We start from the raw sequence: 25,361 nt of genomic DNA on the forward strand, positions 1-25,361 counted from the left end.
CAACGTGCGTCCGTACACACATCTGTCAGGATCCGGCCGGTTCATGCTAAATGCTCGTGAAGGGTTACACTTTTGCAACACGCACCCTTTATATGCACGCGTGTGCCAATGGATTCGAATTTGTGCAAATCGGTGCGGGGTTTACATTGCACCGTCTCAGAGCCCTTTGGATGGGATTCCTTTTTCACTAGCAAATCTCTTGGTCTCTTGGTTCTTTTTCTTTTCTTTCTGCTCCTCCTCTGCTTCCTTCTTACCAAGCAATAATATATTGAACGGTGCACAAACACGTCAATCCCCATCTGGTCAGCGCATGCATCTACATCGACATGCCGAGACAGACAGACTGGCTGGCTGACTGGCTGACTGACGGACGGAAAATCCTTCACAGTCGTCATGTTTACCACTTTCCCATGCCATTGCTGTCATAACACATGCACAACACATCTCCCTAGGTGCACAATTTCAAGAATGCCACACCACCCACTGCGTAAATCTCCACCAAAAAGAAAAAAAACCCTTCCACCCCATCCCACTTCTCCAAATCTCCAAGTCTCCAGATGTCCAATCTCCTCTTTTTCTTTTTTGCCCTCCAGAGATGATCCTGTCACAAGGGATCCGCTTTAATTCGGCCACAACCTCTGTGAACATACTCCGCGTTTGGGATCCACTTCCACAAATCCACATTTTGCTAAATCCCCCTCCCACTCCCCCCAGACCAAAATTTCATGCAGCTCACTAATCCGTCCATGGTCACATGATGCGTTCGCCGGTCTCAATCGTGGTCCCTTCAAACCTTAGATCGATGCGGCCTCTGGGAGTCAAGACCATGGCTTTCCCAAGCTTCGTCGGCAATCCCGCGACATTGTGATAAGATTCATGCAGATGAAGAACTTTCTTCCCAACCAAAATCTGACATCCTTAAAATTGTCTTCAATCCCTATCGCTCCCGAACCGCTCGCTGCTCCCATCACAATTCTTCAGCCCAACAATAACCCCCCCCCAGCACGTTTAGGCGCCACTCGTTGAGAGTATCGCAACATGAACGAGAAGCAGGAATCCCTTCACTTCACCGAACAACAATAGAAGTATCCGAGTCACCCTGGTTACCCTTTTCATCTATGCTTTGACGCTGCTAAGCGCCTCTATCAGCGAGGGTTATTACGAAAAGAAAACGCATGTCAACATGCCATGCATGTATGTGCATCCCTAGGCTTTCTTCGAACCAATCGCTTCTATATTGGGCATTGAGACATATTTTTTTTTTCTTGCTGAAATGCTTCATGTCGATCGAAAATGTCAGTACTGTACCATTTCCGAAGTGGCTATGTGTTCGCTGGCGATGCAGATGTGTTGATACCTTCCTTCGTCCCATAAACCTGTTAACGCTCGCCGTGCAAGTACCATGGCGAAATTTGGGATCTCTAGGCAGTGAAGTACCTGCATTGAGGTGCAGCCCAAAAGTTTTGACTCATTGTTCTCAAAGATAATGCAAACTCGTGGGGTTTGGCGGCTTTACCCTCAAAATGTATGATGGTTAGTTGGAGAAAAGTTCCATGTTCCAACAGAAATCCAGTGATGCGACAAAACATCCACAAAAATGAGATGATGCAATTTTTCCTTTGCAAACTCAATTTGAACATTTATCTAGACGAACGGGACGATTATCCGAAAATCCGAAATCAACCCAATGCTTTCAGGATAACGAGCAGAGTTCAATCGCTTCTTTGGTCAAGTACGAAGAATTTAGTTTCTGCGCAGTAAGTCTTATTTTGTTAGTCTTGGGTCGTTCCCGAAGGCTTGTTGCGATTGCTCTTCATCCCATGTGAGAGAGTATGCATCTGCGAGCTCATTTTCATCACAAGTGGAAGCCAATAAAATGCAATTCCAATCTCCATGTCTGGATTTTGCTCCGAGTACCAGATAATCATAATTTCCCATCTAAGTATGGTTTTTAATTGTTTCAATCAATTTATCGAGATTTTCTTCGCTGGGTCTATTTTTACCATTTGGAAACAAAGAAATATTCCTTGTCTGATGCCCTCCTTATACCGAGTAGGTCATTTTGCTACAATCACATGTTATCTGTCTATTTCACTCTTCTTAAGTCACTGGGGGGAATCTTTTTCTTTAAGTCAGTACTATTTTTTTGCTTGTTTTGGGGGGTTTTATTGTTGCCAGATTTCCATGGGTTTATCTTTCTCCGCGCAGAGTTTATCACCAGGATATATCTACGACTTACCTTATTTAACCATGTGAAAAGTTAGAATGAAAAAGTCTACTCGTTATCGAAATCAGAATCAGAATCAGAATCAGAATCAGAATCAGAATCAGAATCAGAATCAGAATCAGAATCAGAATCAGAATTCATCCATAAGTTTTCACGAACCATGCTAAGTAATTCTGAGGGACCACCATTGAGCTCACTCACAACTGTTGTAAACTCCTCACAAAGAGGGTCTGACGGTAACTCCTGTGAGGTCTCAGTAACAAGTTCTTCTGAATCTTGAATTCGTTGTTCGGGTGATTGGAGCTGGATCTGTTTTTGGAGTTCAGCAAGTGCTTCATCTTGATCTGTAGGACCTTGATCTTCATTGACATCAACGCAATTTTGACAATTACAGTGGCAACCTTCAGGCAAGGTTTCGTGATAAAGCTCTGAACAAGAAGAGCAGAGGCAACGGTCATTGTAATCATGCGCTTCCATCTGCTCACCTGTGGATTGTGTTTTTCGATATTGAATACAATGAATGCACCAACACTTCTTGTCTTTAGTGTCATTGAACCAATGAGGTTCCATGCTGAAAACTTCCGGTCTTTCGATGTCGCAGCGAAATTTTTGGGCTTCGGTTGGGTGCAAGATGTCGCCAGATTCGTAGTCTTGTATCAATTCGCCAATGTTCATAGTCTCAAACCCTTCTAACATATTGGGAACAAAGTCTTTGTCCATTGTTTCAGAAGTGTCTAGAGAAAATGCTTTGCCAAAATTAATTGGAGATGGTAAATTGAGTGTGAGTGAGGGGAGTTGAACTCTGATCTTTCGAAGGGGCACCTCGGATATCCAGGGGGCGTTCTCTTGACCTTTTCGTTCGATTTCTCTATTGTTGGCGATAACGAATGTAGTTTGGCGAATGTTTGAAGAGACATTAATTCTTGGAGGATACTGGAGGGAAGATTCTTGTAAGTAGTCTGAACTATTGCTTGGGGGGTTTGGTTGTTTGCTATCTTTTGCTCGACTGTAGAGTTCTTGTGATAATCTTTGTTGCTTTTCGAGTTCAAGAAGTAAATTATCTAAATCATCCTCGCTAGGATATTCGTCATCCGCATCGTACATATCGTCTAGTGGGATTGTTTCGAATTCCTCTTCTCCCTCTTCTGGAGTTTTAGGAATAAACTCCGAGTTGTTGTTGAGAGGTAAGTGAGAAAAGGCCCAAGATGGTTCTTCAAGCATGTTGTCGAAATCAACACCGGTGAAATTCCAGGATGACATCCTGAAATTGTTTGTGTGTAGTTCAAGTATTCTCTAATACAATTAAATTCTAATGACGAGATGATGAGTATTGATAGAAGTCTAGCTTACTATGAATATTGATCTTATCAGATAGAGTTTGTATATGAGAGAACACTTGGTCAGTACTTAATGGATGATATATGCACATCAAATCACGCAGCATTTATACTATTTTACGAGCACTTGTTCTGCAGTTCATGAACAACGATATGTTTGCAGTGTAAAATCATCAAGCAATATATATAAACAGTTTCATCTCCTATCATGCTGCTAATAACGTGTTCATTATGGAATGGGCTACACAGAAAGAAATTTGGAACAAAGCATGAAAGGAAAAATAAACCTTCTCAAAGATCCGAACCATCGCTTAGCTATATACAAATGAATTATTTCTCTGGCTTTGTTCTTTTTTAGTGAACAATGAACGAGTATTAGAATCTACAATGCATTTGTTTCCTCTTTCATTCTTTCTTCGTAAAGAAATACTCGTTCTTTGTTGGAGAACAGATACATATACTTCTATCAAACAGATGCTGAACAATTCCATTCTTTCACTCACGCATATCTTTTCAACACAACAGAACATAACAGAAGAAAAACTCGAGTAAGTAATTGTTCATATCATACTATCATATCTATACACATATTTCATTACACCGATCACAACTCTTATACACTTATACACTTATACTAGCGCTGGACGCATAGAGATTTTCGTACAAGCAAACAAAAGAAAAGACGAGAAAAGAAAAGAAAAAATGGGGAATAGTAAAAATAAACGTAAGGATTTCCATTCTGACAAAGGTGCTAATAGTTCTAGACCCAGGCTCAATAGTAAGAATGTCGGAAACAGAGGAGGTAAAGGAAGAACCAACAATGACACAAATGGCGAACAGCAAAATAAAGGTCGAGTCCCACAAGATTTCTCGGAATGTCGTATTTGCGAACGCAAAGGCCATTGGGAATCGGATTGTCGTAAGAATCCTGCGGGAGAGGGGAAGAGAGGAAGAGATTTACCCGGGTGTAGAGAGTGTGGCGGGGACCATTGGGAAGATCGGTGTCGGAATTGGAAATTGAAAATGGGTGGGAAGAAGGGGAATAATAATAACAATTCCAACGGTAATGGTAATGCACAAGAAGAAACCTCCGACTCGAATTCACGCTCCTCCGCGCATTCTGCAGAATTTCTCGCCCCGTCGGGTGAAGATATCACTCGCTTTTTCCCAGGCGCCAAATATCCGAATCGTCCGTGTAGGAAATGCAATCGCGCGGGTCATTGGAATAATGCGTGTGAGAAGGATGGGTTTCATCCTGTTGCGAATCCGAACCCGATGGGGGCGAGAAAAGTGCGGTTTTTGGATGGTCGGAGTTCGGGTCAGATTGATGAGGTGTTTAATCTGTATCGTTCGCCTCCGGGGACGAGGAGTATGGGGGGTGGTGGATATAGGCAGGGGCTTGGTGATGGGGATGTGGATATGGATGGGGATGTGGATATGGATGGGGATGGGGATGGGGATGTGGATATGGATATGGATATGGATATGGATATGGATATGGAGATGGAGATGCAGTATGAGCATACCGATTATCCAACTCCAAACCCAAATCAGAACCAACCCCAAGCTCAAACCCCACTCCCCTCACACCTCAACCCCGCCACCAGTACCCCCGACTATCTCCCCTCCCCATCCCACACCCAACCCTATCTCACTCATCCCTCACGTCCAAACCCCGATCATCCCTCTCACCCCGACTCCTCCATCTACCAAGCCCGCTACCGCTCATCCCCCTGCCCCCTCTGTCAATCCCACGGCCACAAACCCCACGACTGCATCACCTACCGCTGGCTCCTCCCTCGCAGCCACGCCGAATGGCGTCCGCACCCCCATCTCCGCCACTCCTCAAACACGGTAGATCCGCGTCCCGATGCCTACTGGACCGGCGACCCGCTGCGGATTCCAGGGAAAAATACGTATATCTGGCCGCATTGCGCGAATAGGCATAGAGGTAGGATGTGGGGAGAAAACGAGGAGGATGGCCACGAGAGAGATGTCTGGCTGGGGGAGGATGATAGGGAGGGGAGACGGGGGGATTGGCGCCGGGCGCCCGGGGGGATGGGTGGGGAGGAAAATGCGGGCATGTGTAGGGTTGATTGGGAGGGGGATGTGGAGATGTTGGATATTTTGGATTGGGAGGGGAGGAGGAGGAGGGGGAGAGAGTGGTGGAATCGGGAATTGGAGAGGGGAAGGGGGGAGTAGAGGGATGGGCTGGGGTGGGGTTGTTTTGTAGGTTTGTTTGTTTTTCTTCTTTCTCTTCATTTTTTTTTTCCGGTTAATGCAGCGAGTGAGTGGTGTAGAGAGAGGTATATAGATTTAAAGAGATAGGTAAGATGTTTTTTTTTTTCTTCTTTTCGTTTCCATAACTCGAACTCGAACTCTTGTTCTTTCATCATTTCTCTTCTTCTTTATATATCATATCATATAATACAATCTGAAATAATTAATAATTCTCTATATATTTTTCTCCCTACCACATTTCTATTATTCGTTCATTCGTTCGTTCATTCATTCATTCATATATACATATATATATAACAAGTGATCTCAAGATTTCCTCATCTCAAAATATACAGATGCACTGATATACGAATCTCGTAAAAGGTTTTTTGATTTTTCAGATTTGTATTGTGTTTTCGACTTGATTGGATTGGATTGGTATTTACTCTTTTTAGTGTTTTTAATGTTCTTGCTTTCTTTCTTTCTTTCTTTCTTTCTAATATTCATCCATCCACCCATCTATTCCCGACAATCACAAGGAATTTACAGATTATAAACTACAAGCTACAAACGCAATATCATCATGCAATAGTGTGATAGTGTGATATATAGGCAGTATAGTGTCATGCATACGAATATCTAACAAGACTGAGACTGAGATGAGAACTAAGAATAAGAATAAGAATAAAAGATTGACGTACTTGAGGATGTGTGGAACGCAAACCTTGAAGAATGAGAATTGAAAAATTGGAAAATTGAAAATTGATTGAGAATTATGTTTATGCGTGTGTGTGTGTGTATGTGTGTATGAGGGAAGAGGGAAGAGGGAAGAAAGAAAAAGAAAGAAAGGGGGGTAGGGAGATGGGATGATAATGGTGATGGTGATTTTGATTTTGATTATGATGGGTGACGAGAGATGAGTTGATGAGAGATGAGTTGATGAGAGATGAGTTGATGAGAGATGAGTTGATGAGAGATGAGTTGATGAGAGATGAGTTGATGAGAGATGAGTGATGAATATGAATATGAATATTGTAAAACAACTTTTTATTTCCTTTAGGGATCAGAGATTGAGCATTAGGATTCATTTTAAAAATCAGAAATTAGACGAACCTGAAATTCGTGTATCTCTCAATATACACACATACATCATCACTACTACCCTCATCCCCATTCGCAGTATACCTCTCCTCTCCCCTCCTCTCTCTTTATACACATCAACACTATATCAAAAACCCGTGTATGCATGTATGCATGCAGGAAGGCATCCATTCCTCTTCCCTCTTGGATCAAAAACCACACAACACTATACCCAATTACTATTCAGCGAATCACTCCAAATTTCACACATCTATATCTACTTAATACCCAAATCCCGCTTCCTAATTCTCTAATTAATTTTTCATGTTTTTTTTTTTTTCAGGGGGGAGGGGGGGAAGAATAGTTAGTTATCAATCTCATCTCATCTCATCTCATCTCATTATTCTTGACAGTTCCATTTCCATCTCTATTTCTGTGCATGTATATGTATATGTATATCAGATAAGATTACACATACATATATCAATATATATATCAAAATATCAATACCTAGCTGGCTGTGTGGGTGGGTATATTATCTTCGGACCGTGTTTGAGTCGTTGGAATGTTGGAATGAGAGGGAAGATTTTGTGTCTAGTAGAAAGGTTATGATAGGATACTGTAGTAGAGGAGAGGAGAGTATAGTATAGTAAACACGAAACAGAATACATCTCATCTCATCCATTCGTTTTCCCTCGTACCCTATCAGTCTTTCCCATCTTATTTGCCCTCTCTCCCCCCCTCCAAAATAAACCCCAATACAAATCCAAACCCCTAAAAAGTCTCGAGCGAAAGAAAACCCTAACAAAAAAAATCCGCATTCATCCCAAAGCAAACCCCCTCCCCCCAAACCAAGAAACAAAGAATCAAGCCAAAATTCAATTCCCTTGTCTAAATTTTGAATCTGCAGTTTGTTTCATTATGTGGGTTCTTTATTGAGGTGTATGAATTTAGTTAGTGGGTGGTTAGTTTTCGCTGGATAGGTGGGTTTGGGAATGAGGTAAAGAGGGAAGTAAAGAGGTATATGGATGTGTGTTTTGTATTTTGTGATTGTAGTTGTAATTATACTACCAAAGTACCTACCTACCTATCCACTTTTCCTTGAACCAAGGAATCTAGCAGATATAAGTGATTAATTGTAAATACGAAAGATAGCCCAGTCCAGCTCAGCTCCGCTACTTCTACTTTCACCTCGCCTCGCCTCACTTCGCTTCTTTTTCAAATCAAAATCCCAACTCCACTCCACAACACAACACCCACAAACCTCAAAATGCGACCCGGAAGCATCCTCCAAAACTACACCGGTCCCAGCCCCGACTACGGCGGTACCCCCATCGGTCAACGTCGCTCGTCCAGCACCACAAAAGCGGTACCCCGACGCGGCGAAACTCTCGCCGACGAACTAGCGGGTCTCTCCAGTTTTGGGAGTTCTTCTTCCTCTTCCGAAGACGAAACAGGAAACCAAGGCTCAAAAAGAAGATCTCCAGAAACTCCCCTCGAACTTAAAGCTCGTTTGCAAACTGAGCGCCTTCTGGAAAGACATAATAAGTATCTCAAAGATCACAATGTGCGCAAGGAAGTTGGATCGCAACAGCCTGAGCAGGTGTCCGCGCGAGAACCGGAAGCGCTATCGAAAGCTCAGAAACGTCTTTCCCAACCTGGGGGCGCGAAACTCGCAAAACCCGCACAGCCGTTTTCAAAAGAACCTCCATGGAAAGCTCAGAAACGTCTTTCCCAACTTGGAACCGCAGAAAGGGAGAATGCAAAAGCCGCAAAGCCATCTCCAGAAGAACCTCTATCCATAGCCCAGAAGAGAGTTTGGCAGCCCGAAAACGCCAGGAGCAAGACGAAGACGCCTCAGCAACCCCCACGATCTGTCGCTCTCGGCGGCCGATACATGCCCGTGGAAGAAGCAAACCTAGCACCGCGTCGCGTGCCTGGTCCCGTTCGCACAGTAAAGCCGGATCCACTCTCCAATGGGGTTTTCGCGACCATCTCGCGAGAATACGGATGGGGTTGGTTGAGGTGGCCTATAGTTGCACTTGTCCTTGCTGTTGTTGCGTTTTATCTAAGTCGGTGGGATCAGGAAAATCAGCTCGCGAAAGACGGCTATAAGAGAAATGCTGAGGAAAGGTTGAAGACTAAGTTTAAGGTTAAGGCCGAGAGAGCGAATGGGGATGCGGTGATTGCGACTTCCTCGGCTATCCATGATGTTGCGAAGATATTATTGGATGAGGATAGAATTCTTGGGAAATTAAATGATAGTCCCTTTAATCAAGCCGCTCTATCTATCGAAGCACTTCGAAGAGAAATTCTAGAAGGCGAAGGAAATAAATCACAACCTCTCTTCTTGACGATCGATAAATTTATCGAAAAGAATCGAGAAGTAGATCACGCGTGGCGTTCTTTCCTTGGTCAACAAATCGAAGCTACTGCGGAACTTACAGGTATATTTGATGGGTATGCTAGGAACTCTGGTTTCGGTGAAGATTTTCCGAACTGGATAAGAGCTGCTCATAATATCACAAATCACGACTTCACTGGCATTCCACAAAAAACATACCAGGAAGGCGAACAAATTCTCTGCCAAATACTCGGGAGAAAAAAAGGGCCCAATTGTGCTTCAAACGGTAAAATGCTTAAAGACTTTTACAATGATCTCAGGCAAGGAATTGAAAAGCCCACTATCAAAATTCCACCAAACACATTCGAGGCATATTCAGCAGCGACGACTGACATAGCAAAAGCTATCAAATCAGTACTTAAGAGATGGGAAAACACAGCAGACAAGATTGAGGCAGCAAGAGTATTATATAAAGATGAACATGCTATAGGAAATGTAGAAAAAGTGGTCGAATCGTTGGAAAAGACCTCAAACTCTCTAACCAAAGCAATGTCGAGCCTATTGGTAGAGAAAACAGGAGATCCAGAATTTCCCGCAGCTATCAAAAGACTGGCGGAGGCGAAAGTTTGGGCAAAGACTTTACAATGAGTTTGCCTTGCAATTTGATGTTCTTGGAGTGTTTTTCTCGCGTTGAAGATAGAAGATGTATTTTAATGCTTTTGGGCGCTGTGGATTGATTTTGTCCTTGATGTGAGTTCATAGGACTTTTGGCCTGTAGAAACTATCTAGTTTACCAAATTGTATTATTCCACATGTATTGATTATCGAGCTAGCACCTACCATATCTGAAGCCTCTGATAGATAGGTACATGGTACTTGAGTGCATATATGTATGCAGAGTGGGCGAGAGCAAGTTCACCTATGGGCACTGTTCGCGCACACAGCTATGCGAGATCGCCTAGATAATTGGCCATCCAATCTGAGTGATGTTAACTAAATTCGGAGCCCAGGAAAAAAGAATCTTTGGAACAATTGGTCAGCTAACCAGCCAAGTTCAAAATGACTCGGTTTCGTTTATGATAGGAAAGCGGTTGATGGATAATGACCGAATTTTTCGCCTTGCGATGAGGATTTGCCTGAATGATTCACCCGTATGCAAACCCAGCGGTGTGGCAGCAAATAAAACGACTCTCTGGAAGATCAATGGAAGTTAAAAGCGGGAAGGATAGAAGGATGGTTCAGGTTCATGACCAAATCTGTCTCCTTGCATTCTTGGATGAATAGTTGGTTGCATTGCAGCCGAACGAACTGCAAGACATCTCCAATCATACGAAGGAATTTGGGCAAAGATCTGAGGAGTGAGATAGATAAGATAACGAGAAGATATACCAAGGACATTGACGTCAAATAAATATTGATTTGAGAATCTGCGGGGTAATTACCCGTCTTCCCATGGTATTCTCTCGCTCACTCTTATGATCCAAAATCACACCAAACATTCGTCATATTGAAATCATACTTCTCCGCGGCGAGAAAATCGCTTTGGGTGAGGGCTGAGAAGTGGAGAGAGAGAATGGACTCAGGACTCAATAGAAGAGGGGAAAAGAACAGAGGCAAAAAAACAGGGTCTTTTACCCCTAATGCTACCCCGGATTTCTTTGACATGACAATTCCTCAATTGAGCGAAGTCCATGCATATTGACTCTTGAGCTAGGAGAATAGTTTCCAAAACAAGGCTCATCCCGTAGAAATCGAAAATCTAATCGTCGTTCATTCTTCGGTGCGGATTATTTCGTGCAAAGTGTAAAGTGCGAAGGGGAAAGCTTGAGCCATGGCCCGTGATGAGACGAGGCACTTTGAGGGGTTTGTTGAATCTGGAAGATTCTGTCGCCTATGATGAAGGGGTAATTCGTAACCGTATACGATAAGATGTAGGTGAATTTTTTCAACAATTTTTGGGTTGAATTAATAGGATCAATAATGGGTCATGGAAAACTTTCCTATGGCTAGCTAAGAATATTTTCATTGGCCACCAGGGAAAGCAACGCACCGCAAAGCAGAGCAGAATAAGATTGATTATTTGGTCCCAAATTAATCTCTGGTTCGTGTGGATGTGGAAAAACTGAATTCTCTGGGAACAATGAGACATTGAAATGGCGGTATTCCGAATTCGCAGTCCAGGTTAATTCTAATAGTGAGAGAATTGCGGAAATACATATGGCAGGACGGAAAAGGATCAATTCTCATGAAGTAATAATTATAAGAAATGGCGACATGGCATTGAAAAATTTCAAGACAGTTCAAGGTAAACCATGATGTAGTTAGGTAATGGTAAATGGTTTGAGAAGCAAAATTTCTCATTGGTTCAAGAAGATTCGGAATTCATATTGAAATGGGGTAAGAAAAATCAATCTCTGTTCATTTTTTCTCCTCGATGCTCAAGTAGAATGGCTCGAGAATCGATAAAGATCTCGTGATTTTTTGATTTGATATCATGGCAAGTTAGAGGTTGGCATTGGGAGTCTGATAGTCTGATAGTCTATACCAAAAGGGGATTTAATGTCAGACTTTGAACGAGTAGTGAGTATTGAGTATTGAGTAGTAGTCAAGTAAGAGTAAGAGTAAGAGTAAGAGTGTCAGTTGATACGAGGTGATACAACATGATATATGATACAGCATGGCATATGTGTGATAAGGCATGATGAACCTCTCTGCTATTGGGGAATGAGGTTCCTAATAAAGCTTCCATCGATCTGTATCTCAACCCGATTTATCGAAATAGACAATTCGGTATCAACACGTGTTGATGACACCACGTGGAGGTAATCTAGGAAAGACAGCATAATAAAATCCTTCTCATTGGTTAGATGACAACGACCTGGAGAGTTCTCCATGCCAGAGTAGACACGAAAAGAGAAGCATTCATTCCAATATCCACTTGTAGTGAGTGGGAATGGCATTGGCACGCCGAACCCTGCCATACGAGTTAATTTGCTCGTACATACAAAGTATGACTTGGCAAATGTTTCTTTTATGAGTTATATATGATCCAGAGTACAGGCACAAGTACGGTAGTAAGGGTTAGATGATTGAATAATGGGACGAGCAACATACATCGTACATACGGAGTTGATGCAATTTTCCAATTGGCCTGCAAACAGAACATCCAGATTGTTCCTGAATGGATGGAAATGTGATACTATTACTAATTCCCAAAGCCTTAGACCACATGGTGCACCGTCTGCTTTCACATTTAACTAATTAGTCAAATTAGATGAAGACCTTTTTCATCATCCGATGCCGCAAAACTCTATTACGAAGGAGGTCCCGCCTTATCTACATTTTGTGGGGAAATCATGGTGGATTGAGCGACGGAAGGGATTTGATATAAAAATACTTTTTCCATACTAGGTAAAATCATTTCCAAATGATATATGTGGCTGGCAGTTGTCATGTACGTACTGTACTTATGCACATATGCGTGCCCTACACGGTAAAGTTGATGGACGTGTACAAGAGACGAGTACAGTATTGGGCCAAGTAGATCTCATGAACATGAGTATTATACCCCTCCCTAGATAGCATGTACATATACACGTTACACCATCAGAAGTATATCATGATTAACTTCAACTGCCGTAGCCATCAAGGTTGTAGGAAGGAGAGGAAGAACATTGATTGATCGAGCTCTTAGCCTTATCTCTCTAGAACAAAGGGGGAGGGGGAAGGGGCGGAAGATCCTTTTGAACAGCTTGTGGAGACTGGTGGAAGATAAGTAAAGTGTACATCGTAGAATATAAGGTCTAGTCAATAAACTATCTACAAAGTATATACAATTAGATCATATGGTCATTGCACGTGGACCGAGTCATGAAAGATTAAACTAGACATAACTTATGGTTACATGCCTACTATGGTATACGTATCAAGGTGTTTACACACATATATTCGTACATATATACATATTCATATTCATACAATAATTATTCATTTTCCTTTCCCTGCGAGGATAGTAGGACCTACCTATCATATCGACATTTCAATAACCTTCCTTCTTCCTTACCCATTCATTCCTACTCGGTATACAACATACCTACCTGGTATCTAGTATATGGAGTATATAACATTTGAAACAAACCTCGGAAAAGAAGAATTTTTATAATTAACATAAACCAGGAAGCATCCATCTAGCAATCATCAAGAGATCTTTCTTGCCTTACCCTTACTTTGCCTTCCTTACCTTCCTTACCTCCCTTACCTAACATAACCTCGGACTCAACTAAAAGCTTTTCTTTATCTTCTCTACTCTACTTTATTCACTAAAATATTGCCCCTCGATATCAATCTACATTCCATACCTAATTGGGATTTCACAGCTTTTTCATACTTACTCCAAACTGCTACACATCTCTTGTTTCGTTACATAAGAGAAGCATCACTCTTCGTACTGCATTTTTCTTGTCCCACCGCACAAATAATCCCACGACACAAACATTCACAGTTATCTTTCACTTGGTGCAAGACTTCCTCTTGAACATCACATCTTCCTATCTCCATCTCGATACCCAGAGCGATTGATCAAGAAAAAGAGGAAGAAAAGAAAAAACCACTTCCACGAACAAATATATCCACTCCTTCTTGACAACAAAAGGAGAAGCTGCTGCTGCGAGGGAGAAAGAAAAGAAAGAAGCTTCAATCACTTGACTCCCCCCTCCCCCCATTTCGTTCCATGAGAGAGGACTCGTTGAATAAATTGAAAGCAAACAGCAACTTCACCGCTTTAAAAAAAAACTAATCGGATAAAGAAAAGATAATTACCCGATTGGATCAATCTTAGACGCAAAAAGTTTCCAATATCACGGAAACTCATCCCATCTTTGATAATTCATTAGCAGCCCAGACATTTTCGCTGAGTCCAGTCTTTTGAGGTCATTCGCAAACGAGGGCCGAGGTGGTGTCACTGGACGTAGTAGCTAAAAGTTGAATATCTCGAGTTCGAATGCTTTCGAACTATACCTAACATATTTACATCAAATCCAGAAAAAAAAGGACTTGGCATTTGTGATCGACGTACAGCATTGCATTTCGACCCATCTATTCCATTCGACCATTAGATTCATATTTGTCGAGCGCAGGTTCTTACCAACGGACTTGATTCGTCGGTACCCCCTTTCAGGAACCTTCTCCGCTTCCATTTCCTCGTTTGTCTGAAGGAGCAGCAAGGGTTCAATTGGAATTCCCTTACAAGTAAACAGTAATTTCCATTTCGTCTAAAGTTGGGGAGTAACTCGGAAGAGAGAGATTTCAGCCACAAATTTCATCTGGAGGAAAACACCAAAAATTTAAGCCTTGCATCATTGCTTGTTATTCAGAGGCAATAGATCGTCTGACAATTAATCACATCATCCAATGCCCTCAGCAACGCCGAGGGCTACCCTCGCCATCAGACCTCGACCTTCGGAACCACCACAGCCCATAAATCGCAAACACGCACCTTGCACTTCGTACCCCGAAAGTTCTCCTCTTGACAATTTCTCTTTCTATAATCGTCCAACTCTTTCAGATCGTCCTTCAAAACGATCCATGACCACTCCATCGAAAACTATCGCTGTCGTCAATTCCTCCGGACGACAGGCTGCATCATTTATCCGCGTTGCTAGTGCAGTGGGCTATAATGTACGAGCTCAATTGCGAAATCTTGATGGGATAGTAGCGTCTGAAATTTCTTCTCTTCCCAATGTTACTGTCCTAGTAGGCGACCTATTCATCAAACGATCTTCGTCATCGTCGCCAACATTAGATCCCGAGACTACCAAACTAAATGATGCACTGATTCGAGATCTTTTCCACGGAGCGCAATTAGCATTTATCAATACTACATTCTGGGGTGATGAATATGCTATTGGTTGTGCTCTGGCCGATGCAGCGGCAGCTGTCGGTATAGAGCATTATATCTATTCATCTATGCCCAATCATTCTGTCGTCTCCTCTTCATGGCCATCATTACCTCTCTGGTCCGAAAAATACGCAGTCGAAACATACATCCGAACCAAGCTACCTTCTCTCCGATCAACATTCCTCTACACCGGAATTTACAACAACAACTTCACATCGCTACCATACCCGTTATTTTGCATGGCTCTCCAACCCGACGGTTCCTTTGAGTGGCAAGCTCCTTTCCATCCGGATGTACCTTTACCATGGCTAGACGCCGAACATGATGTTGGACCCGCAGTCTTACAAGTATTCAAAGATGGACCACCAGCTTCTTCCTCGAATCCTCGTCGCATACCTCTCGCTTATGAGTTTCTCTCTCCCAAACAAGCTTGCGCTGCCTTTTCCCGCGGTGTCGGTCGTTCAGTAAAATATAAACATAATCCTACTATTGAAGTGCGAGTTAAGATCCCGCGAGGATATAAAGATCAATTAGTCGCACTAGAACAGATGTATTCATTAGGACGCTCGGATCCAAGACGCCAACCTCCATATTTCGCCGAGCAGGAATTAGAGGACCAGGTACCGGAAGAAGCGCTGAAGTTATGGGAAGGATATCGAGGATTGGAGGAATACGCTCGGGAAGTTTTCCCGCTGGAAGAAGCCGCCAACGGATTGACGTGGATGGTGGAGGACAATTACGAGGATGGGACGTACACCCATAATGAGGTTACGAACGGAGGAAACGATGATAATGCAAGCTATGAAGAAGAAGACGACGACGACGATGGGTTGACTATAGGCGGAGGTCTGGGTACATCGGGCGAAGCCACACCGGCGAGGAAGGAAGAGACGTGGCTCGCATGAAAAATCCTCTGCTTCGAGACTTCCACAACGATTTTGGTGATGTTTATTAGATCTACAGACTCACTTACGAAATTCAAACGATTTAACGGCAAAGGCACACAAAAGTGCAGGAAAAGTTCTTGCAATTATATGGGAATGTTGCATGTACTTACTTTATTTACAACTTTATGCAACATCATATCATATCACATCACATCACATCATATCTCAACATAACATAACATAACACAACGCAACAAACACTCAAATACTCCAATAAAACAGAAACCTCTTCTCCTCTCACCTCGAAACAAAATCACAACAAAAGAATCACGGATAGCATATTGCATTGCATGGACGGGCGGGCGGATGGGTGGGCGATGGTGGGACGGACGGGCGGGCGGGCACGGAGTCAAATAATCATATTCATATTCACATTCACATACAAATTCATATTCACATTCAAAATTCGCAGTTCAAAATTAACACACACACACACACACAAAGAACTTGTGAAACATCAGCAGATAAACGGGCAGCTATTACATTGGAAGAGCTCACCCATAGGAAGTTATCCATTATTCTGGGATGGGGAGATAGGGAGGATGGGGATGTAATTTTTGGTGGAGGGGGGATACTATGTATGTGTGTATTTATGGATGAATCCATCAAAACATCGATGAATAGTGAGCCGAGCTAAACTGAGTTGAGTTAAGTTGAGTTGAGTTACTTGGTGTAGAGAAAATATACATACACATATACATATGACATGATGTAATGATTAATAAGTATATAATGAATAAAGATTCTCTACCACCTAGAAACGTCATCGATTTGAGTTCTAATTTTTGAGTTCTGACTTGTGAATCCTGAATTCTGAATTGTTAATATCAATCAATACCCATCCATCCATCCATCCAGATTCCATACCCGCAACAAAAATCTTGAATATAAAATTCCCTAGATAATATCTACCTACACATCTACATATTCACCCATCCACCCATCCACCCATCGAATCCCACGAAATCAGAACCAGAACCAGCACCAAATTCGAGTTCAAGACTTCAAGTTACCTAAACGAGACCATCCGTACATACTCCAGAATCGACTTCTATTCTATTCCCATCATTGCCCAAGAATCAAGTCAAGTTAGTTCAAGTATATATATATATATATATTTATAAGTTCCAGTTGGTTTAGATGGCCATCAATATTAATATCAATATCAACATTAGCGTGTAGACCTATTCATATTCATATTCACATCTACAAACAAGCAGAGCAAAAGTAGAGAAAAATAATAAGAAGTAGAATTCCATATATGATATGATACGATAACCACCGTATGCTATCGAGTGAGTGAGGTATTCCCAATTAATACATTCAAACATTACGAGTACCAGACATTCCATTCCCTTCCATCCCTTCCCATACCAAAATCGCAGCGCCTCATCGATACTCCGCAGAGCTATTTCCACCAAGATCCAAATCCATAACCAAATCCTATAATTTTCCAATATCTCAACATCATACCCACTCTACCCTCGCAAAAGCAAACTCGCTTTCCACTCTGCCAATCCGTTCATCGTCCCAATATACTCGATATAGGCATCGGGCCTGATACATACGTAACCCGGTTCACTTCCAAACCCATACCTCTCATGTAGAATACCTGCTTCATCATAAATCCCCTCTCCCCCTTTTTTCTCTTCGCTCACGATCCTATGGACCGTCAACCAATTCTGTTCCTTTTCCGGGAAATCTGTTCCCACTGTCTCCAACAATTCCTGCGCATCCATTGCCCTTCTCCCCATACCTGAAAATAGTAACAAGTGATGCGTCGCCCCTTTAAGTAACGAATATAGATTCGTCCGCTCTTGAGTATCAGGTAAGACAATTTTCCCATCAGGTGCGCGATCGCCTCCTCTTCTAGGTCCATAATAAGCACTTGCAGTTCTACAAATCGACGAATGTCGATAGCGTATTCCCAGTTGAGAAATAAATCGATATCTCCTAGCGCGATTTTCACCCTTCTTGAAAGCAATTGGAGCCATCCATGGAAAGAGAGTGTTGCGTAGATAGAGATAAACAGGATTGGTCGTGGCCATGAATTCAAAGACTCGATCTGTACCTTTCAGGAGATTGATGCCCACGCGACGTCGTTCAATAGTGTAGGAGTCGAGAAAAGATTCTTTTCTTTCGTTGCGAAGAACAGCGCCGAGTTTCCATCCGAGATTGATGGCATCCTGGATGCCTGTATTCATCCCCTGTCCACCAGCTGGCGAATGGATATGCGCTGCATCCCCAGCGACGAATATCCGGCCATTGCGAAAGGAATCGGCAAGCCTATGATGGAGTTTAAATCTTGTAATCCATATAGGAGGATCCTCGAGTTGTACTTCCCCCTTAGCGAGTCTTTCGAAAGCTTGTTCGAATTGTTTAAGAGTAGGTGCATCATCTTTGGCCTCTCCGTAAATCGAATCTTCCTTCTTAGAATTAGGAATACTTAATACAAGTCGATATACTCCATCTTTGAGCGGTAAACACATCATGAATTCATTCCCCATCAACAACGTCAATCGATCAGATGCATACTCCCAATCTAGTTTTACGTCTGCCAGTAAGAAATCAGATTGGTATGCAGAGCCTTCGAATTTCAAATCGGCGGATTTCCGAACCATTGAATGGGCCCCGTCGCATCCAACAATGTATTGACAGCGAATCTCTTCCTCGTCGGATTCTTCGTAGCCATCTTGCCTTATTTGTTTGACACGAACTGTAACACCACTGTGATCCTGAACAATGGACATGGCTTTTGTTCCCCTCTCCACTCTGCCTCCATATTCTTCTAATTGTTTTTCAAGACATGATTCTGTCTCGCTCTGGCTGAGAAAATAAGGTCCTGAATACTCTGTGTCGAGTACACCCATGTTCTCCCGGGAGAGATCCATCTCGAATGCATGTTTCTTGTTGATGTGGAAACTTAGGCCGAGATTTTGTTTGCAAAGAGGGAGGAGATTCGATACGAGACTGGAGTGTCGGGAGAAAAGTTCCATTGAACGAGTGTGAAGGACGAGAGCGCGAGAATTAGGGGATTGGGTGAAGAGAGGTTCGATTAGGATGAAAGGGATATTTTGGAGAGAAAGTTCTAGGGCCAAAGTGAGGCCTGTGGGACCTGCGCCCACAATGAGGACTGCAGTTGATCGCATGTTGAGTCCAGGTCGATAATTGATGCGAATCTGTGGGTGAAGGGAGAGATATCTTGAGATCGTATAGCGGATGCGGGGTTATTCCACCTTGCTTGTTTGATACTAGCTAGTTAATAGAAGACAGAGAAGAGTGAAAATCAAGAGCCAAGTAGCATGTGCTGGGACATGTATTTATATATGCCACTCCTGCACCTACCTCCAACAATATTCTATCACATATGGAATGCTCAATAGACGCAAGGTCACACAATCGGGGTCGATTGACACCGTGTAGATGGTGCAACGAGTCCTACATCTAGACATGACAGTATGTGTATCCCGTATTCTCGAGACTAGAGATAAAACAAGTATCTCGCATCCTAAGATTGACCAGTGATACAGTCTCGATAGCTCTCTCTACTGCCGTCTCACTTCAGATGGCAATTGAGGAATAGAGATGTCGGGAAATTTCGTTTCGATGATGCCGATGGCTTTTGCCCCATGAGGTTAACGAGCTAACATCGGTATTGGAAGGGATGTTTGGCCCGATATCAAGTGGCCCACACCACAAGGCCCTCGAGCCCCTCTCACCCCGCTGACACAACCTGACATAACTTGACATAACCCTAAACATTTTCTTGCGATCTCATGTTTGAAGATGACTAGCTACACTGCTACTGCATCATGGTTAGGCAATTCAAACGTTTCGATGCAATACTGCATAACTGGCGTTCAGCCGGTGTATTCGTCTCAACTTACAGATTAGCTACTGTGACTCAAGTGTGTCAGTTGATGCGAAGATGGCTTCTGAGTTTACTTTTCTCTAGTCAAGAGGGCTCGAGGGCGGAAAGCCTGCACACACTTCAAATATGTGGAGCTACTCTGTTCAGTAAGAACAGACCTATCTATATATGGAAGAAGATTAAAATTGAGGCGAACTCAGCGTATTCCACGAAAAGAAGCCTATTTCCATCTTCAACATTTGGTTGGTTATTAAGGCTGGAGGTCATCTGTCTGGCTCGCCGGATTTGGGTGTATGGTTGGTATGCAATATATGTTGGCGTTAAGAGGCGGACACGCATTGGCTACTCCAGCCGCTCTAGATAACACGGGACAAAATGTTCTGTGAGGCTGAGAATTGCCAAAAATATATATAGAGATAGCAAAAGATCTGTGCAATGCTAGCGCAATGCGTGTTTGGCCTGAATATCTAACTCAATCTCATGATGAGCTCTATTTTTCCCGATCGTCTTTTAACAAATGTCACCATAAAAGTGCCCAACAGTACAACCCAACATGGCAATGAGCATATATTGTGCCTTCCTATTACCAAGGACTACTGGCCTTCAGTTGCAGCTGTTATCATTTTCTTTGCCACAAATTATTTGGCCCATGCAGCGACTGTTAAATCAAGCCCTGGAGATGACACCCTTCTTCAGGGTTGTAATGCTCTTTTGGCGTTGTTTTTTCCGATGTCTGGTCTCCTGCGAGCGCTCAACGCTATTGTTCGATTACCAATATTCGCTCGAAACGAGCTCGAAAAGGCATGCAGAGCCGGGGCATTATGCATGGTTGTTCGAGCACCTCACTGGAGACCTAAGACGGGTCAAAAGTTTTCTGTGGGAGTAGTGCTTGAGGATGATAGAGACGTGGAGAATACGGATCCTGAGGGGCAATTTAGGCACGACTCTTCTCAGCCTATAAAAGCAAACATGATTACATATCTTCCTTCATATGCCCGCGAACAATCATCCACGTGGATACACTTTGATTCCGTCTGGGCCAGATCGCGCGTGGATTTACGATTGTCGCGAGTACATGGTACATATGATCTTCCAGAAGGTTATGAGTTTGCCATAGTACCCCGCAACACCTTTTTGATTTCCCAAGTGGCTTCAGCTACTCACGGAGATCCAAGACTTAGTAGCGAGATCAGTGCTAGCTACAGTATTCTAAAAGCAGTGGCTTCACTTATCCAGGTTGTCGCCGCGTTTACCACCCTTCTCTCCAATCGCCCAGATTTGATTAGTCGCTGGGGATACGCGTCATATCATCTTACAGTTATACCATATCTTGCCATGACTCTTGTTAATCTAATTTCAAACATGGTCTCTCCAGACTATTCTTGCTTGTACATGATACGCAGCGAGACTATGGTTGAAGCAGAAAAACTGGGTGGAAGATTTGAAGGCGAAATAGCCCAAATGATTTCTCTTCTACCAAAAGATGGGATGCAAGTTGAGAATCCAGCATGGAGTGGTCTTACCAAAAAAGATATTCAAAACTTCTCCTTTACACTTACTTCGACGGCTAGTGAGATGCAAATCTTCAAAATGGTCATTTATCTACTTGATCTAATCACTGCAAGTAAGGCAAAGAAGAAGCCATCCGCCAAAGATGCGAAAATGACATATCTGGAAGTAGTTTCTCAACTCAATGCTTCCACTGCTCCTCCCACAAACGAATCTGAAACGAGCCCAAATCATCCCAGCCAACCTGCAGATCCAACTGGTATAACATTACCTAATGGTGGTGACGAGAACCTGGTGGCACAAAATATTTTCTTCGCCGATGAATCTCGTACGCAGTCTAATCCGGAGGACATCCTAGCAAGGCCAGTGGGCTCAACGGATGAGTACCAAATCCAAATCCCTTGTGCACCCAAGCTATCATCAGGAAAAGGCCTATTATATACCATTCATCAATTTATGGAGGATTTGTCATCTGCTCGGGGTGAGAAGACAAGTTCATTTTTCGCCATATTGCAAAACATGAAGGAAAATAGGATAAGGCTTGAAGCCTACAAAATCCCAGGCCTCACCAGCTCTTACTTCAAACGAACGATGCTTTTATACACTCTTGCATTGCAAGGTCATATTATTCCAATAACTTCGGATGAAAATGCAGAGTTCGCTCCAGTTCGATCGGCTATAATTTACCACCCAAATTGCCATCGATTTCTCCGCTGGGATGACTTCGCTGACACGCCTAAAGTTGATGAAAAAAAGCCCAATACAATCCAACTCAAAGCACTATCGCCAATCACTGATAGCGAAGAAAATGATCTAGCCGCGTCTATTTCCAACGTGCGTACACTACTCAAACTGCCGGGAAGACCCACTACGACTGCCGCATCAATCGCCGAGCTCGAAGAGTTTCTTTTTTCGCCAACTATAACAAGAACAAGCAGACGAACAGGATGGGCTATACTAGTAGAGATTAGTATCGGAATTTGTGTTGTAGGTCTTTTCTTTGGGTTAATTGCGGGATTGACGAAATTTCGCTCTGGTGGGAGTTCCGTAACTGAAAGAGGTATCATGATGACATGGCTTGCAAGTGGCCTATATGGATTCTGTCTTCCTCTTCTTAGTACCCTTGAGCTTCTTAAGATTCTCTTTTTGTTTCCAGCCATTTTTTGTTTGTGTTTATCCGGTGCTCCGGCATTCCATCATAAAATTTATGAAGTTAATAAAACGTTTCTAAATGATGAACAAAATGAAACTGGCGATTGGAAAAAGAGGACTACAAAGTTCATTCAAGCATATTTCAAATCTATATTTGGAATGGTCGGGGAGACATCTCTTATTTTTGCTCCTCAACCAACAATAGGAACTTTCATGTATGCGTTTGCTTTTATTCCTCTTGGAATTTTCATCCCGCCTGTTTGGGGTTTTGTGCTGGTGGGAAGAATGATCACGGAGTGGGGAGATTGTGTGAGGTTATACTGACACTGGATCATGGTTCGATCTGGTTGCTTTAATACGATATTGGTTGAGAACTAAGGAGGATATTGAGAAAAAACTACACTGATTCAGACTCGAAAATTTGGCGTTTATGAAGTGTTGTCATGAGTATCGATTTTCTTAATTAAATAGCTTCTTGAACAAAAATCACAACAACATGGAATGGATTCCAGGGAAAATTCTCGTTCAGATTGATTTGTTTGTGATACAATGGTCTCCATAGATAGGTAATTATGAAGTATCTGAACTTTTCGCTTCGAATCCTGGAGAGCCGACTACTTCTAGAACCATAGCTAACCTGTAAAGATGCCGTTCTCAGCGACTTTTCATCCGGTTGATAATGGATGGAGAATACTACACAGCATCGATCTCGAAGTAACTCTCCATCAATACCAAAATCTGAAATTGCAAAAGAACACCATATTGAGTTTTGACGAAAATACAAAGATGTGCATCACTTCGAAGTTCGAACATCAGAAGTAGACAACGTGGAATACATACCCTCTCTGCAAGACTCAACACAAGTCACACAACGACCGAGAAGGAGAGTAGAAATTACTTGTGGGTTTATGAATTATGCCATAGAGCTAATCTAGTGTTTCCATATGAGGCTTGGAAATTCAGTTTGTAGAATACTATATACATATATATAGCCAGTGTTGTGTTTGCTATACTATAGATAGATTGGATTGATTGTGATTTTACTATTACTACTCCTAGCATACCAAACAGAATGACGCCCGAGATTACAATCCGTTGCTCTTTGAACTACGAATAATCCAAGACAGATATCATGACGGGATAAACTCTCGACCAATACGATACACCTGCCCATGTTGTCCAGAGTATCCAATATGGATGCTTTCTATCCTTTGTAGTATTCAACAACCACAACAACTCTAAGTCAATCCAAACAACAAAAATATCCGCAAACAAGGAAACCCCTTTTCGTACATAAAGTTGCTAATGATCACAAATAAATAGGTATGTAGTATCAAATAAGTGCAAACGTAAATAAATATCAAACCTGCACGCCGCGCCGTCATGAGCCCGACACGAACCGAAGCGAGCCGATCCGCTCAGTCCGCCCTCCTTTTTCCCCCTTTCCCCACTGCAAAAATTGATTCCTTTCACCCGTCCCTATTTGCATCTCCATAAAAAGAAAGAAGACGATAAAAGAATTTTTGGTCCGGATACATGGAATACAAAGAAAGAGAACGATCTGAAAAAGACAAAAAAAAGAAAACACAAAATGATATGCAACTGCCGTGAATCGAACACGAACCTCCACCTTGGAAGGGTGGAATCCTAACCATTGGACCACAGAAGCTTAGTGAGGTTGTTGTATGAAAAACGACAGATAGTTTTAGTATATATTCTATTGGGTCAGAGAAATGGAGTAAATGACATATGTAGTGGAGCCACAAAAACCAGACCAGACAAAACCTCGGCTTCTCCTCCCTTTCCGAAAATCAAATCCAGCACAAATAATAAATGAAAGAACGAAATCCACAAACAACCACATTTAAGAAATAGCAATGAACAAACAAACCCCGATTTTCTTTATTTCTTCCTCTCATATTCATTGCAAACATACATAGTGTATATTTTCTTTTTCTTTTCTACCGCGCCAAAAAAAAATGTCGCTTCATCCATCCATCATCCATCATCCATCCAAACTCCACAACAAGACATTCTCCCACCAGCATAGGGAGTGGGTGGAGTACATCACATCACATCACATGACGTATTCCCGCTCACCACCACCACCACAACGCAAACACCCTTGTTTTAACGAGCAGAACATGCATGACGTGCATCTAGATATATGTATCTAACTGACGGTTCTTCAGATTCCGGGTCCAAAACATCAAAACTAAACTAAACCAAATTAAAATAAAACAAAGTAAAATAAAATAAAATAAAAATCAACATCTCGGAATCAGTCTGAGAAAAAAAGAAAAAAAAAAAGAAGAAAAAAAAAAACCTCGAGATTTCTACATCCAGCAACCTTAACCTTATTGGGAAATATGAAGAAATGAAGTAGAGGATTGAGAGTCGAGGATCGAACGAACGAGTGAAGAGATGAATGGATGAAATCGCTTCGGAAAATACATATATACATATATACATATATACATATATATATATATATATACAAGTATGTAAGACGTATATTCGTTTCCACGCAAACGAGCGGTTGTCCCTCAAGACAGATTCATAATCCATCATAGCAATGTGGTTTTGTGAGAGCGGGAAGGAAAGAAAGAAGGGGGGTTGAAATGCAAACAAGAAGAATACACAAAAGTTTTCTCACATGAAAAAAGTCAAGTCCCAATCCAGCGGATATGTGCAGACTAGCTAGATAGCAGGTAGAGAGAGAGAGAGAGAGAGAGATTGTACACGAGACTTGATGCAAAAGTTGAATCGAATTGCATG

General features: G+C 42.4%; 6 protein-coding genes across 6 annotated transcripts; 4 read left to right on the forward strand and 2 right to left on the reverse strand.

The window, feature by feature from the left end:
- Nucleotides 1-1,833: 1,833 nt before the first annotated feature.
- BCIN_15g02280 (hypothetical protein) lies at nucleotides 1,834-3,856 on the reverse strand. The gene has a single exon (XM_024697478.1). The coding sequence runs from the start codon at nucleotides 3,485-3,487 to the stop codon at nucleotides 2,276-2,278; it is 1,212 nt and encodes a 403-aa protein (XP_024553294.1). The 5' UTR covers nucleotides 3,488-3,856; the 3' UTR covers nucleotides 1,834-2,275.
- Nucleotides 3,857-3,923: 67 nt separating this feature from the next.
- BCIN_15g02290 (hypothetical protein) lies at nucleotides 3,924-6,025 on the forward strand. Its single transcript, XM_001549519.2, has one exon. It carries the CDS (start codon nucleotides 4,267-4,269, stop codon nucleotides 5,764-5,766), a length of 1,500 nt encoding a protein of 499 aa, XP_001549569.2. The 5' UTR covers nucleotides 3,924-4,266; the 3' UTR covers nucleotides 5,767-6,025.
- A 1,694-nt stretch (nucleotides 6,026-7,719) lies between these two features.
- Nucleotides 7,720-10,217, forward strand: BCIN_15g02300 (hypothetical protein). Its single transcript, XM_001549520.2, has one exon. The coding sequence runs from the start codon at nucleotides 8,135-8,137 to the stop codon at nucleotides 9,854-9,856; it is 1,722 nt and encodes a 573-aa protein (XP_001549570.1). The 5' UTR covers nucleotides 7,720-8,134; the 3' UTR covers nucleotides 9,857-10,217.
- Nucleotides 10,218-14,417: 4,200 nt separating this feature from the next.
- Nucleotides 14,418-16,817, forward strand: BCIN_15g02310 (hypothetical protein). The gene has a single exon (XM_001549522.2). The coding sequence runs from the start codon at nucleotides 14,618-14,620 to the stop codon at nucleotides 16,007-16,009; it is 1,392 nt and encodes a 463-aa protein (XP_001549572.1). The 5' UTR covers nucleotides 14,418-14,617; the 3' UTR covers nucleotides 16,010-16,817.
- Nucleotides 16,818-17,279: 462 nt separating this feature from the next.
- Nucleotides 17,280-19,641, reverse strand: BCIN_15g02320 (hypothetical protein). The gene has a single exon (XM_001549523.2). It carries the CDS (start codon nucleotides 19,198-19,200, stop codon nucleotides 17,530-17,532), a length of 1,671 nt encoding a protein of 556 aa, XP_001549573.2. The 5' UTR covers nucleotides 19,201-19,641; the 3' UTR covers nucleotides 17,280-17,529.
- Nucleotides 19,642-20,195: 554 nt separating this feature from the next.
- Nucleotides 20,196-23,094, forward strand: BCIN_15g02330 (hypothetical protein). Its single transcript, XM_024697479.1, has one exon. The coding sequence runs from the start codon at nucleotides 20,403-20,405 to the stop codon at nucleotides 22,905-22,907; it is 2,505 nt and encodes an 834-aa protein (XP_024553295.1). The 5' UTR covers nucleotides 20,196-20,402; the 3' UTR covers nucleotides 22,908-23,094.
- The last annotated feature ends 2,267 nt before the right edge of the window (nucleotides 23,095-25,361 follow it).

This window comes from Botrytis cinerea, chromosome 15 (assembly GCF_000143535.2).
Source record: "Botrytis cinerea B05.10 chromosome 15, complete sequence".
NCBI lineage: Eukaryota > Fungi > Ascomycota > Leotiomycetes > Helotiales > Sclerotiniaceae > Botrytis > Botrytis cinerea.